The sequence below is a fragment of the Dipodomys spectabilis genome, unplaced genomic scaffold, assembly GCF_019054845.1.
Source record: "Dipodomys spectabilis isolate Male_0828 unplaced genomic scaffold, ASM1905484v1 ptg000030l, whole genome shotgun sequence".
Taxonomy (NCBI): Eukaryota; Metazoa; Chordata; class Mammalia; order Rodentia; family Heteromyidae; genus Dipodomys; species Dipodomys spectabilis.
Window position 1 is genome coordinate 11,595,387 of NW_024870707.1, and position 15,242 is coordinate 11,610,628.

General features: G+C 49.3%; 2 protein-coding genes across 3 annotated transcripts; one reads left to right on the top strand and one right to left on the bottom strand.

Moving 5' to 3' along the window:
- Nucleotides 1-404: 404 nt before the first annotated feature.
- Ccdc87 (coiled-coil domain containing 87) lies at nucleotides 405-2,990 on the bottom strand. The gene has a single exon (XM_042675837.1). It carries the CDS (start codon nucleotides 2,988-2,990, stop codon nucleotides 405-407), a length of 2,586 nt encoding a protein of 861 aa, XP_042531771.1.
- A 189-nt stretch (nucleotides 2,991-3,179) lies between these two features.
- Ccs (copper chaperone for superoxide dismutase) lies at nucleotides 3,180-15,171 on the top strand. 2 transcript variants are annotated; one of them, XM_042676435.1, is made up of 9 exons: nucleotides 3,180-3,286; nucleotides 3,622-3,694; nucleotides 4,440-4,478; nucleotides 7,308-7,445; nucleotides 7,956-8,133; nucleotides 9,086-9,146; nucleotides 14,512-14,589; nucleotides 14,661-14,764; nucleotides 14,856-15,171. In XM_042676435.1, exons 1-9 carry the CDS (start codon nucleotides 3,248-3,250, stop codon nucleotides 15,007-15,009), a joined length of 864 nt encoding a protein of 287 aa, XP_042532369.1. In that variant the 5' UTR covers nucleotides 3,180-3,247; the 3' UTR covers nucleotides 15,010-15,171. The 2 variants fall into 2 exon arrangements, with proteins under 2 accessions (XP_042532369.1, XP_042532370.1); XM_042676436.1 differs by lacking the exon at nucleotides 4,440-4,478.
- The last annotated feature ends 71 nt before the right edge of the window (nucleotides 15,172-15,242 follow it).

The window sequence follows — 15,242 nt, forward strand, 5'->3', positions numbered from 1 at the left end:
AAAAGTTAAAGGACAGTCCCCAGGCCCTGAGTTCAAGCCCCAGGACCAGAAAGAAACTAAGGCTGGGGAGGTGGGGTAATGGCTCAAAAGGTAGAACAATTGCCCATCAAGTATAAGGCAAGGTTCAAACCTTGCCAAAATAAATAAACTGACTTGTTCAAGGTCACAGTTTACTTCTGTATGACCTTCTACATTACAATAAACACCAAAGGACAGCCTCCATTCATTTGAAAGGACATTTGGGTTGTATTAGACAAGGTTGTTGACATAAATAGAGATATTGGGCTTGGGATTTTGGGGGGGGGTCTGGGGGTGAATTTTACTGTCAAAACAAAGACTTAATCTCAACCCCTCATGCCTCAGCCATGCACTCCCAGACAGATCTAGCCATACTTCTGAAACCATCAGAAATCTGGAAAAGCTCTTGAGTATTTGGGGTTAGGGGAAGAATCTGAGGTGTTTGGCCTGGAAGTGGGCAGGTTAGGTAACGGAGTATTCTTAGGAGCTATTGAAGACAGGTTGCTGTGCTCATTGAACAGGGATGAGTGGTGGGGAGTCTTCTGGGTCTGGATCAGGTGGCGAATCCGTCGCTGCTGTTGGAGCCAGTAAAGCATCTCTACTTTGTCCTGCTTCATCTTGTCTAGGTAACGTCGCCCCTTGAAGGTCAGAGGCTCCCCAAATATGACCTCAATCTCCTGCAGAAGGGAAACCAAAGGAGCCTCTATTAAATTGAGCTCTCTGTGGAGATGGCTGCGAAGCTGATTCTCCTCCAGGAGCCGACCAAGACCCGAGTCAGTCTTTTCGTAGAAGCGGTTTGGGTCAGAGGCTTGCCGCTCAAACCACTCCAGTCTCGCTAGCAACAGCTCCCGCATCTGAATGGGCTTCAGGGCCCGCTCCCAGGCCTTCAGCAAAACTGGCAGCTGTTGTAGACGAGCATTGGAGCTGTACTTGATGATCATGTCCAGCCGGGCCTTTTCAGGGACCTCATATAGAGACCACAGCCGTTCCAGACGATTCTGCAGGCTCAAGACAGAGACTTTACTGGTTCCTTGACTATGCTTCAGCACTGTGTGCCAATCCCACACTCCTGGCACAAAGTCTGGCTCTTCATCTTCTAGCAAGGGAGGAGGATGGGGAATCTCGAGGGACTCTTTGACCTGGGGCTGTACCACCACAGGAACATCTTCCTCATACATATTGAAAATGACATGAAGGTAATCTGTTTCCTGGCTGTTGAGGTACTGGAAGTAGTTGTCTACAGATACAAAGCCTTTCTTGATTGCATCTAAGTTTTTCATTGTGTAGGCTTGTGTGAGAGAAGATATTGCCTCAGAATTGGTGTGGTGAGAATTGGTTTTCCTAGAGTAAAGTCCAGTCAAATCAGGGTTGATGATTCGATTTTTCTTTTCTTTGCGTAAAGCAGCTGAGATGAGGGAGCTTGACCAGTCTTTATCAGCTGCAGGCTCAACCAGGGGTCCTTGGTCAAAGCGGAAGTGGTCGGTAGAAACGCGGCTCATTAATTCTGCATAGATCTCCTTGGTGTTATCACCGATGAAGTGATCAACATCCATTTCTTCAATGATTTTAGACTCTAGTTCACCTGTCAGATGATTGTACAGGACTCCAGCCCCCTGGACATGGAAAGAGTCCAAAAAGTATCTATCAGAGATCCTCATAGTAGCTGTTTGGACCACCATCTGATTTTTTAGCTTCAAAGTAATGGTCGTTGGCTGCGGTTGCAGTGGGGGGCGTTTAGGGGTCTGGAGGTCCCACTGTCCAGAGGCTTCTTCCTCTTGGAGGTTCTTCAATGTTCTCTGCAGCTCCTCCAGGTGCGGCCCTGCAGGTAGTCTGTGAGTCACGACTCCCAAGAGTGGAGGCAGTCCAGACTCTAGTACTGAGTGGTGAGTGCACTCCCAGGTCATCTTCTTTACTCTCTGCTTCAGATCCTCAGCCCCAAAGTCTTCAGCTGGCTGTTTGCTTTTTGCAGCCAAGACCAGCGGGGTTAAAGGGCGAGTGGGGGATGGAGGAAGGCCCAACTCATCTGCCAGCTTCCAACCCTCACGAAGAGAGGGCATGGACTGGCCTCTCTGTAGCTGGGAGTAGACAGGAGGATGGAGGGAGATGGAAGAGGTACTGGTGGGAGTCCTGGAATGGCTAGGCAGTGGTATCTTTTGGACTCCTTTCATCTGTTTTAGAGGGGACAGCCATTGCAGAGGCCTTTTCAACTTAAATCTGAGGAGATTCTTCAGTTCCTTCACTGGGTCGGGTGGGGGTTCACGCAGAAACTCTGGTGGGCGGCTGAGTTGGACGAGGTAGCTCAGGTTGAGACGAGAGCAAGGCACTTTGGCGAAGCCGGTGCTGTGAGGCCAGGGGATGGGGCAGAGCTTGAAAGACCCAGAGGGACAGACGGGATGCAGCTTGGCCAAGACTTCACGGGTCGGCTGGAGGTTTAACAGGGCCAAGAAATCCTTCAGCAAGCACTTGTAGACGGCGGGACTAGTGAGGAAGATCGTGCAGTCCCTGGCCAGGCTGGCAACCAGCCGGGCCAGAGTGGCTGACTCGGTGAAGACCCCTTTGTATTTGGGCATGGTCACCAGCAGGTGCAGATAGCGTAGGAAGAGCTGCTCACTGCAGAGCAGCACGTAGGACTCCAGCCGCTTCCGCAGCTTCACGTAGTTCCTGTAGCTGAGCCCCGGTTCGGGGGGAGGTTCCTGCCAGCTGCATTTGAGCTCGTCCAGGATAACCTCGGTGAGCCGGCGTCGGTCCCTGCGGGACACCTGCGCCGCCAACCCGCTGCCGGCCAGCAGTTCGGACACCTGGCTGCAAAGCTGCGCCGCTTGCAGGTTGGCGATCGAAAAAGTCTGCACTGTCTCCTCCTCCTGGCGGCGCTCAGACTCTGGGGGCTCCTCCTCCTCTGAGAAGAGCGACAGCGGATTCAGTAATTGATGGTAAAACTGCTGAAACTCAGGCTCTGGCTCCTCGGGCTCCATCTTGGCTAAGGCGAGGCCCGCGCGAGCACCCGGCCGAGGACGCCAAACAGTTACTAAGGCAACCAGACTCGATGGCTCCAGTGCGCCTGCGCGACCTATACTTGCCTCCGGAAGACTTCCGGCCAGGGCCAGATGGACGCATGCGCCAAGAGGCGGGACGGCGGGTGGTTCCGAGGCTCCGCCCCTGCGCGTCACCGCGCTTGGCCGGCGGCTGGACGCCGAGCTGGGGAGCTGGGCGGCGGGTGCCTCGATCCGGGATGGCTTCGGACTCAGGGGACCGCGAGTCCCAATGCACGGTGAGAGTGGAGGCTTCGAGTCGGAAGCTCGAGCGGCACAGCCAGCCCCTGGGTGGTCGGTATCCTGGGAAGGAGCGGACTCCTGGGGCAGGGCCTGCAACCCGGGAATGAAATTGGCGCTCGGCCGCCAGGCCCGGGTCGTGAGCCGAGGGGTGGGGTGAGACCGCGGGGCCTGGAAGGATCGGAAGATACAGGAAGGGTTTGACCGGGGACCGGGTGCGGCATCTATGCTATGCCCAGAATTTGGTGTAAACATGGGGAAAGTGGTGAAATAGTAGCTAGGATTGCGGGGAACGTCCCCAGCTCTCACCTGGGGGTCCCTGTCGCCCTCGCAGCTGGAGTTCGCCGTGCAGATGACCTGTCAGAGCTGCGTGGACGCGGTGCAAAAGTCCTTGAAAGGGGTGACAGGTAAGAGCCAGGACTATGCGTTCTTCCGGTTATCTGGAAGATTCTGGAAAGGATCAGATCAGTCCAGCTCAAGTCCCATTTTACAGATGAGAAACTGGTAGAGAGTGAAAGGAGCGTTTTTAGAGTCACACCAAAGACATGGAGGGAAAACTGTAGAGTATTGGTCTCAAGCTTGCCTTGTCAGAACTCTCGACTGAGTTTTTTCTCTTTTTCCTCTTCCCCCACCACTCTCTCGGGCTACCCTGTGGCTTGAACTCAGGGCCTGGGTGCTGTCCTTGAGCTTCTTTTGCTCAAGGATAGAACTCTACAACAGCTCCATTTGTGGCTTTTTGGTGGTTAATTGGAGATATGAGTCACACAGACTTCCTGCGCAGGTTGGCTTTGAACCTTCAATTCTCAGATCTCAGCCTCCTGAGTAGCTAGGATTACAGGTGTAAGCCACTAGTGCCTAGCTAAGAATGGATATTCTGACTAAAGATTTACCCAAATGTTAGGCCCTTCTCTTAAGTTAAAAACATTCTTGCTGGGAGAGCAGATAGTGGACTGTTTTTTGTGGGACTCAGGCTAATTTTCAGCTCTTAGCAGGTTTCTTAGGCAAAAGACTTCTGATGACTTTATTTTCCCATCTGGGTAACTGGAACCAGCTTGTCTTTCTCATGGGCCTGGCAGGGGAGTTGAAGTTTTCAGATTCTAGAGGCAGAGAGTTGCTTGGATCCTTGGGAAAATGACTTTGCTCTTCTTTCAGGGGTAAGTAGGAGGAGCTTCCAGACCTCTTCTTTCAGGGGTAAGTAGGAGGAGCTTCCAGACCAAGGCTTGCCCCTTTGATCCCTTAGCACCCTCCCTGTAGTTTCTGTGGCCTCTTCTCCTCCCTGGGACCTGATCTAACCAAACATTTCAAGGTTTATCAGCCAAATAGACCTGCTGCCTTAGAAGAAAGCTAGTCTTCTTCTGGTTTCAGCTCAGGTCAGGAGTTCAGGAAGAGCATAGTGACAAGGAGAGTCCTACCTCAGGCCTGCCTGCTTCTGGAGCAGACAATTAGATCCTCTTGGGAGACCTCAGGATCTGTGAACCCATCTAAGCCAAAACTTAGCTATCAGACCTCTACACTAATTCTGCACCTCTCTTTTCCCTACCTTGTATAAAGGCTCCATCTATGAGCTCCCTGTTCTGTTGCTCTTCCTGTAGTTTTTTCACATAAAAGCCATAGTGGCTTTTTAAAATCATAACTCAGATAATGTGGCATGAAAAGGATGTGACGCTTTTTCAAGGGAGTGTGAAAATCATTCCATACGCTTTGTATACAGTGGTGACTGCAGAGTTTCAAGGGCAATAGGGACTTCATAAACTCCTCTTTTGACACATCAACTTTGAGCTTGACTTTGGGGACCACTCAAGAGCTGTACTGACGGAGCCTACAGAGTGAAGCAGAGGATTAAAATATGTGTTCAGGGCTGGGAATGTGGCCTAGTGGTAGAGTGCTTACCTAGTATGCATGAAGTCCTGGGTTTTATTTCTCTCAGTACCACATAAACAAAAAAAGTTAGCTGGGCACCGGTGGCTCACACCTATAATCCTAGCTACTCAGGAGGCTGAGATCTGAGGATCATGGTTCAAAGCCAGCCTGGGCAGGAAAGTCCATGAGACTCTTCAATTAACCACCAGAAAACCAGAAGTGGTGCTGTGGCTAGCCTTGAGCAAAAGTAGCTCAGGAACAGTGCCCAGGCCCTGAGCTCTTTGTATATTGAACAGAATGTATGGATTAAGTCCTTATACTCTGGAGCTAGGCCATTTGGACTTTTATCTTCACAACTTCATACAATGGGATTTTTGTTGTTGTTGTTGTTTGTGTTTTGGTGCTAGTACTAGGGCTTGAACTCGGGGTCTTGCCCTCTTCCCCTCTCCATTGGTTTCACTTAAGGCTTGAGCGACACCTCCACTTCTGGCTTTTGGCTGGTTAATTGAGATAAGTGTCTTTCGGACTTTTCTGCCTGGCCTAGCTTTGAACTGCAATCCTCAGATATTAGTCTCCTTGAGTAGCTAGGATTACAGGCAGGAGAGCCACTAGCACCCCTCTACAATGTGACTTTGAGCAAATTTCTTAACTACTCTGCCTCAATAACCTCATCTGTAAAATAGTGATGATATCATCAAACTCAAAAGATTACTTTTAGGGATGGGAAGTTGGCTCAGTGGTAGAGTGCTTGCCTCGCATGCATGAGGCTCTGGGTTCAATTCTTCAGCACCACATAAGCAGAAAAAAGCCAGAAATGGTGCTGCGGCTCAAGTGGTAGAGTGCCAGCTGAAGAGCTAAAGAGCTAAGGAACAGGGCCCAGGCCTAGAGTTCAGCCCCCATGACCAGGTTGGGGGGGAGGGGAGATTACTATTAGTATCAAATGATGCAATACAGAAAAAACATCAAGGAGGAACTAGCCCACAGCATATGCTCAGCTGGTGGCTGTCACCTCCCTACTCTATTTATTTTTATTTTTTTATTTTAAGTTTTTGCTGGGCCTGGGGCCTGGGTGCTGTCCCAGAGTCTCTTTTTGCTCAAGGCTAGCGCTCTACCATTTGAGCCACAGTGCCACTTCTGGCTCTTTCTGAGTAGTTTACTGGAGATAAGAATCTCATACACTTTCCTGCCCAGGCTGGCTTTGAACCCTAATCCTCAGATCTCAGCCTCCTGAGTAGTTAAAATTACAGGTGTGAGCTACTGTGCCTGGCTCCTCCTACTTTAGAATGTTTATAACAGGGCTGGGAAGGTGGCTCAGTGGTAGAGTGCTTGCCTTGCATGCCTGAGGCCCTGGGTTCGATTCCTCAGCACAACATAAGCAAAAATAAAAAAGCCAGAAGTGATGCTGTGGCTCAAGTGGTAGAGCGCTAGCCTTGAGCTGAAGAGCTGAGGGGCAGTACCCAGGCCTAGAGTTCAGGCCCCACGACCGGACCCAAAAAAAAAAAAGTTTATAACAGTTTTATAAAAATATAATTCTCAGCCCAGCACTGGTGGATCATACCTATAATCTTAACTACTTGGGAAGCTGAGATCTGAGGATCACGATTCAAAGCCATCTTGGGCAGAGAAATCCTTGAGACTCTTTATTTTCAATTAACTACCAACAACAAAAAAGCTGGATGTTGAACTGTGGCTCAAGTAGTAGAGTGCCAGCTTTGAGTGAAAAAGCTAAGGAACAGTGCCTAGGCCTTGAGTTCAAGCCCCAGTACTAGCACAAAAAAAACTTTAAAAGTCATAAATAAGGGTCTGGGAAGGTGGCTCAGTGGTAGAGCGCTTGCCTTGCATGCATGAGATCCTGGGTTCGATTCCTCAGCACCACATAAGCAAAAAAGAAAAAAGCCAGAAGTGGCGCTGTGGCTCAAGTGGTAGAGTGCTAGCCTTGAGCTGAAGAGCTGAGGGACCGCGCCCAGGCCCAGAGTGCAAGCCCCATGACTGGACCCAAAGAAAAAAAAGTCATAAACAATATCTGGTATGTAATAAGGACTCAAGGTCACAGGTCATAGGAAGCTTGGTAGAGATAGGTCTGGAGAATTGCTGTCTCTCTTGCTGCCGACACAGGATGCCAGTCTGCTGCTGCCTCTTCCCTTCTCTCTTACTCACCAGGTGTCCAGAGTGTGGAGGTGCAGTTGGAGAAACAGATGGTCTTGGTGCAGACCACTCTCACCAGCCAGGAGGTGCAGGCACTCCTGGAAGCCACTGGGCGGCAGGCGGTTCTCAAGGGCATGGGCAGCAGCCGTTTAGGTGAGTAAGCACATGGACTTGTTCTTGGTCCCTCCGAAAGAAGGTAGCCTAAGCTGGTGCCAGTGGCTCACACCTGTAATCCTAGCTACTCAGGAGGCTGAGATCTGAGGATTGAGATTCAAAGCTAGCCCTGGCACTAAAGACAGAAGTGGAATTGTTACTACAGTCCTAGAGCACTAACCTTGAGCAAAGAAAGCTCAGGGACAGAACCAGCACAGGCATACATGTGTACACACACACACACACACACACACACACACACACACACACACACACACACACACACACACACACACACACACACACACACACACACACACACACACACACACACACACACACACACGCTAACCTAAAACTGATACAAATATAACCATAGGATCCTTGGGCTCTGTGTTGGATGGCTTTGGGGAAGGTGGGAAAGCTCTGTGAGACTTTCCCTGTCCTTCCTTAGCTGAAGGGGTGGGGTTAGGTGGGATGGCAAGCAACCGAATATCTTATACCTTACAGAGAATCTGGGGGCAGCAGTGGCCATCCTGGGGGGATCTGGCTCTGTGCAGGGGGTGGTACGCTTCCTCCAGCTTACCCCTGATCACTGCCTCATCGAGGGAACTATCGATGGCCTGGAGCCTGGGCTACATGGACTCCATGTCCATCAATATGGAGACCTCACAAAGGACTGCAACAGGTAGGTCATCTGTAATGTCTCTCATATTGTCCTCAGCCTATACATGTTCACCCTATGTCTTTACAAGTTCCCCAGGGGGGCATCCGTAACCTGCCCAGGTTACAGATGAGGAAACTCAGGCCCAAAGAGGTCAGTGACTTACAAAAGGCTCCAGAGGATGTCAAAGGTAGAGTTAGGATTTGAATCAAGATCTGAGGTAGAAACCAAGAGCCAGTGGTGCACATCTGTAATCCTTGCTACTCAGGAGTCTGAGCTCTGAGGATCACAGTTTGAAGCTAGTCCTGGCAGGAAAGCCTATGAATAGACTCTTATTTCCAATTAACCATCAAAAAGGCACAAGAGAGCCAGGTGCCAGTGGCTTATGCTTGTAATCCTAGCTACTCAGGAGGCTGAGATCTGAGGATCACCATTCAAAGTCCATGAGACTCTTATCTCTAATAAACCACTAGAAAACTGGAAGTGGCGGTGGCTAAAGCAGTAGAGCGCTAGCCTTAAGCTGAAGAGTGCAGGGACAGCCTCCAAGCCCAGAATTCAAGCCCCACGACCGACAGAAAGAAAGGCATAAGAGGAGTTGTGGCTCAAGTAGTAGAGTACCATCCTTGAGTGAAAAAGCTGAAGGGAGTGCCTAGGTCCTGAGTTCAAGCTCAAGTACCGGCATACACATACAAAGAAAACATCTGAGGTAGATACATGAAGGGAAAAGCATCTATTAATTATTTACTCCTCTTTGTCTGTCCTGGACAATAAACAGAGTGCAGAATTCACATGTGATTCTTCTTGGTGCCCTTTTCCCAAAGCCTGACCCAGAGTCGTAGGCCTGATTGGTGAATAAAGGCACACATAACTCAATACATGTAGGAATGAAATACAAACACGTGTATGTAGAGGAAGAAGGTGGACTTCCTGCCTGTGAGCTGTTGTTTGGCTGCACACTGTCCCCTTTCCTCCTTAGCTGTGGGGAGCACTATAATCCTGATGGAACGTCTCATGGGGGTCCCCAGGACTCTGACCGGGTAAGTGTCAGTTGGGTCTGGGTTTGGGCTTGGTCTGAGAAGCAGGCAGGACTCTCTGGGCCTTGGTTGCTTTGTGGTTGGTGCTTTTTTCTTGGTCTTTTCCTCTCACTTGATTGTTTGGCTTAGGAACATTTACAGCTGCTTTCTGTGATCAAGGCTGTGGGGATACAGTGCAATACAGCCCGTGTGTGTGTGCGTGTGTGTGTGTGTGTGTGTGTGTGATCAAGGCTGTGGGGATACAGTGCAATACAGCCCGTATGTGTGTGTGTGTGTGTGTGTGTGTGTGTGTGTGTGTGTGTGTGTGTTGTGTGTGTGTGTTGTGGAATGAGAGCCCTGGCAGGAATCCTGGGAGCCCAGAGTGAACATTAGGGCAGAGGCAGTGGGAGAACATGGGAGTTGAAGGTTTCCCTACAAAAGCCATCCTGACATCACCACCAGGTCCTGGAATTCCATTTTCCCCATGGCCAGTTTTGCTTCTACATTGTTATTTGAATTAAATCAAGACTTCATTTCATATTATTAGGATAGACTATCTTAATGATAGAGTCTGTTGCCTAGGCTGGTCTCAAACTTCCAGGCTCAAGTGATTCTCCTGCTTTAGTTTCCCAAATAAGTTGGTGCTACAGGCAAGTGCTTTGTTTCCTGGTGGAACTAGATTTATTTTTGTTTTATTTATTTATATTTTTTGTGCCAGGTACTGGGCCTTATGCTCTCTCTTGGCTGGTATTATACCATTTGAGCTATACTTCCAGTTACTAGCTTTATTTTGTATTAGAAACTTTATATTACTACAAAGAATTAAAAAAAAAAATCACTATATCTAGCCAAAAGAGGAGTATTACAGAAATAAATCAGAGACTAAGTCAGTGTCAGGACCCAGCTGGCAATCTGAAATCTTCTGACACAGAGTCAGTGGTACACATTGATCATCTGTAATCTGAAAATCCAAAATCTAAATATTCCAAAAGCTCTATGGGTATTGAAGGCTCAGGGCTATAATTCTAGGTACTCAAGTGGCTAAGATCTGAAAATTTCAGTTCAAAGCCAGCCTGGGCTGGTTAAAAAACAAAACAAAAAAAAACCTAGGTGCTAGTGGGTCATGCTTGTAATCCTAGCTACTCAGGAGGCTGAGATCTGAAGATCACGGTTCAAAGCCAGTCTGGGCAGGAAAGTTCATGAAACTTTTTTTTTTTTTTTTTTTTTTGGGGGGGGGTCCGGTCATGGGCCTGAACTCTGGGCCTGGGCGCTGTCCCTCAGCTCTTCAGCTCAAGGCTAGCGCTCTACCACTTGAGCCACAGCACCACCTCAGCTTTTTTTTCTTTTTGCTTATGTAGCTCTGAGGAATTGAACCCAGGGCCTCAGGCATGCAAGGCAAGCGCTCTACCATTGAGCCACCTTCCCAGCCCCTCATAAAACTCTTATCTTCAATAAACCACTAGAAAACCAGCAGTGGCATTGTAGCTCAAGTGGTAGAGTTCTCGCCCTTGAGCCGAAGAGCTGAGGGACAGCACTCAGGCCCAGAATTCAAGCCCTATGACCGACCAAAAAAAAAAAGCCAAAAGTGGAGCTATGGCTCAAGGTGTTGAATGCCACCCTTGAGCAGAAAAGCTAAGGAGTGACACCTAGACCCTGAGTTCAAGCCCCAGTTTCAGCCCCAAACCAAATATTCCAGAGTCTGAAATTTAAGTTTATTTAAGAGTTTGTATTTTCAAATTCAGGAGATTATTTGGTAAGGTTTTGCAAATATTCACATAATCCCCCTCCTACCCCACCCTCTCACCCCTGCTGATATCCAGCACTGTGTATTTCACATAAAGGTTATTCTACCTGAATGTGTGTCTTGATTCATGGAATGGACTTTTTGGAATTTTTTCTTTTGTGGGGGGATTGGTGTGGGGATTGAACTCAGGGCCTTGGTGCTGTCCCTGAGCCTCTGAGCTCAAGGCTAGTGTTCTCCCACTTGAGCCACACTGCCATTTCCGGTTTTGGAGTGGTTAATTGGAGATAAGAGTTTCACAGCGACTTTTCTGCCCGGGCTGGCTTTGAACCATCATCCTCAGATAACCTCCTAAGTAGCTAGTATTACAGGCGTGAGCCACCAGCACCTGTTTTCTTTTTGGATTTTTTGACAGTTCTGTTTCATGTCTATTAGCTAAGACTTCTTTTTCCTAGCCAGGGGTGGGTGTGCATGCCTGTAATCTTAGCACTTGGGAGACTGAGGCAGGAGGATGGTGATATTTTTTTTGGGGGGGGGTAGGTGGTGGGGCTGGAACTCTGGGCCTGGGCACTGTCCTTGAGCTCTTCAGCTCAAGGTGAGTGCTCTACCACTTGAGCCATAGCGCCACTTCTGATTTTTTGCTGGTTTATTTGAGATAAGATTCTCATGGACTTTTGTGCCCAGGCTGACTTTGAACCTCGATCCTCAGATCTCAGCCTCCTGAGTAGCTAGGATTCTAGGGGTGAGCCACTGGCACCCAGATAAGGCTGGTTATTTTTGAGGCAAGTCTGGGCCGTGACTTTGTCACAAAACAGAACAAAACAAACAGAAAAGTTCTTTCTCCCTACCCTTGGAAGTTGGAAAGAAGTTTCTGTCTGATCTATTGCATAAAGCCATGCTATGTTCAGTGCATTATTGATCAAATGTTACCGGTGTAAAACAAGAAACATGTATTGTCTCATAGGTAGGGCCCTGGGTGCCTCTGGCTCAGTGTCTCAAGAGTTGCCGTCATTTTAGGGCTGCACACAGAGAGGATCTGCTCGCTCATGTTGCTCTTGGCAGGCCTCAGGTCCTCCCTGGCTTTTGGCCAGAAATTGACAGTTTTGTCACGTGTTCAGCTCCTATCAAGGCAACTGGCTTTCAAGAGCGCGTGAGTGAGAGAGCAATAGGACACGGTGTCTAAGACTGAAGCATACTTTTGCTGCACCCTGATCTAGGAGATAACAGTCCAGCCTACCCCCAAGAGGGTAAATCACAAGAAGAGCCATTCACAGGTTCTTTGCTTTAGCCCTAACAGATGAGGGGGAGGAGCTGGGCAGGTGGAGAGGGTGAGGGTACTGGGTGTCTTGGGTCACCTGTATTTTTGCCCTGAGGCCTACTTGAGGCAGGAAGTTAGAAAAGACAAACAAGAGCCAGGGCACTGGTGGGTTGTACCTATAATCCTAGTTACTCAGGAGGTGGAGATCTCAGGATTGTAATTGGAAGCCAGCCTGGGCAGGAAAATCCAATCCGAGAGAGAGATAGGGGGAGGGGAGAGGGAGAGGGAGGGGGGGAGAGAGAGAGAGAGAGAGAGAGAGAGAGAGAGAGAAAGAGAGAGAGAGAGAGAGAGAGAGAGAGAGAGAGTGTGTGTGTGTGTGTGTGTGTGTGTGTGTGTGTGTGTGTGTGTGTGTGTGATTTCTGGGTCTTGAACTCAGGGCCTGGGCCCTGTCTCTGAGCTTTTGAGCTTCTTTTGCTCAAGACTAGCACTCTACCACTTGACCCACAGCACCACTTTCAGCTTTTTCTGTGTATGTGGTACTGAGGAATCGAACCCAGGGCTTTATGTCTGCTAGGCAAGCGCTCTACCACTAAGCCATCCTCCCAGCTTCCATGAGATTTTTATTTCCAATCAGTCACCAAAAAGCCAGAAGTAGAGCTGTGGTGCAAGTGGTAGGATACTAGTCTTCAGTGAAAAAGCTAAGGGAGAGTGTCCAGATCCTGAGTTCAGGCCCCAGTACCCAGTACTGGCACAAAATAACAGAAAAGCAAGTGAAACAGAGTCAGCAACAGAGCACACAGTTAGCATGCATGAAGCTGTCAGGTTCAACCTTGAGTGGCAAAGGAAATAAAATGGCCCAGAGTGACAGCTGTATTGCATCCAAGCCTTTCATATAGGAGGAAGAAATAAACAAGAATGGAGTAGTCAATGCTGCCGAGCCCCAGAACCACTCCTCAGGGCTGTCACCTCCCTGGCTTTGATCTCATTATAGTCTCTAACACCTGACAAAAATAACAAAAAGTGCCAGGTGGCTGGAGACATGGCTCAAGTGGCAGAGCACCTTATAAGCAAGCATGAGGCTCTAAGTTCAAACTTCAGTTAATACCAGAAAAATAATTAAATGTGCCAGGTGCCAGTGGCAGATCTTTATCTGGGCAACAGGGTAAAACTCTCGTCACTCTCAGCCTCACCACACACTGTAAGCTTTGTTGTTGAGCAAGCAAGGCCATGTGAACCAGCTCACACAAGTTCAGGCACCTGCTGCTGGCCCATGTGTCAGATTGGAACAATTTATTTACACAGGTAGAGGGGTGTGTGTGTGTGTGTGTGTGTGTGTGTGTGTGTGTGTGTGTGTGTTTTGGTGCTGGGGCTTGAACTCAGGGACTTGGTACGTTTGCTTGGCTTTTTTGCTCAAGGTTGGTGTTCTACTACTTGAGCTATGCCTCCACTTCTGGCTTGTTGCAGGTGGTTCATTGGACATAAGAGTCTCATACATTTTTTTTTCCAGGCTGATATTAAACTAATCCTCAAATCTCAGCCTTCTTTTTTTTTGGGGGGGGGGGTCTGGTTGTGGGGCCTGAAGTTTGGGCCTGGGCACTGTCCCTCAGCTCTTCAGCTCAAGGCTAGCGCTCTGCCACTTGAGCCACAGCGCCACTTCTGGCCTTTGTCTTTTTGCTTATGTGGTGCTGAGGAATCGAACCCAGGGCCTCAGGCATGCAAGGCAGGAGCTCTACCACTGAGTCACCTGCCCGGTCCCACTTCTGACTCCAGTTAGCAAGTTCCTGCTTCTTTTCCATGCCTGGCTTTCCAGCCTTCTGTTGGGTCTGGAAGCCCTTGGAAGTCATCCAATCCCCACTAGGTGTAAGTTGGCCACATTGGGCTACTCTGAGCCAGCACGGTTCCTGACACCCAGCCCTAAGAAACACAGGGAAGACCCCAAGGGGCAAAGGCCCACCTTGCCGGCCTTCTCCCTTGGAGGCAAAAGTCACAACATATCTACTGAGCACCTCCTGCCAGATACTCTGCCAGGCATTGTGGGAGTACATATAGTCCCACCTTCAAGGGCATCAGATATGGAACAAATGTGACCAGCCACCCTTTGAACTGGTGAGTTTTCTGATGAGAGGACTGGTGAGCCACAAAACCCTATACCTGACCAAGTACTGGTAACTCATGCCTATAATCCTAGCTACTCAGAAGGCTGAGATTTGAGGGCTGGGATTAATGTCTAGTTTTCTTTCTTGAGTCCTGCGCTGTCCATGATCCTACTTGACTGTTCCCATGGGAGGAAATGGGTAGTTTTTTTTATGTTTTTAAGAGAAATGGAAAGAGGAATCAGATAGCAGCTAGATCCCCACGTGAGCCTTCTTCCCCATGGGATCTCATTCTAGCACCGTGGGGACCTGGGCAATGTCCACGCTGATGCTGGTGGCCGAGCCATCTTCCGGCTAGAGGATGAGCAGCTAAAGGTGAGGTGGAAAGATGGTGGGGAACCCTTCCTAACAGGACAGGGAGGCTGAGGTGTTGTCCTCCTTCAAAGGTGTGGGATGTGATTGGCCGTAGCCTCGTTATCGATGAGGGAGAAGATGACCTGGGCCGAGGTGGCCATCCCTTATCTAAGGTCACGGGGAACTCTGGGGAGAGGTGAGTAGTGCCATATCCACGAGGAGGCAGAGGTCTGCCAGTGTGCCCATAGAGCCAAACATGTTCCTGCTTCCTATACCTCCTTCTGCAGGTTGGCTTGTGGCATCATCGCACGCTCTGCTGGCCTGTTCCAGAACCCCAAGCAAATCTGCTCCTGTGATGGCCTCACTATCTGGGAGGAGCGAGGCCGGCCCATTGCTGGCGAGGGCCGGAAGGACTCAGCCCAGCCTGCTGCCCACCTCTGAGTAGGGCTTGGGGTTCTATTGTGTCCTCCCTACCAAGCATCTTCCACCTGCAGAGGTAGCAAAGGGGCCATTCTAGTGCAGGCCTAGGAGCAATAGTTACTGGGTATGTAGGGGTTACTTGGATGCATCTTTAGCAAATTAAACTTTTATTTTCACATGGAACTTTGTTTTGCCTGTCTCTGTTCTTCGATGGGATCAGTGAATGTAGCCTCTATGCATCTGTCTTCCATATC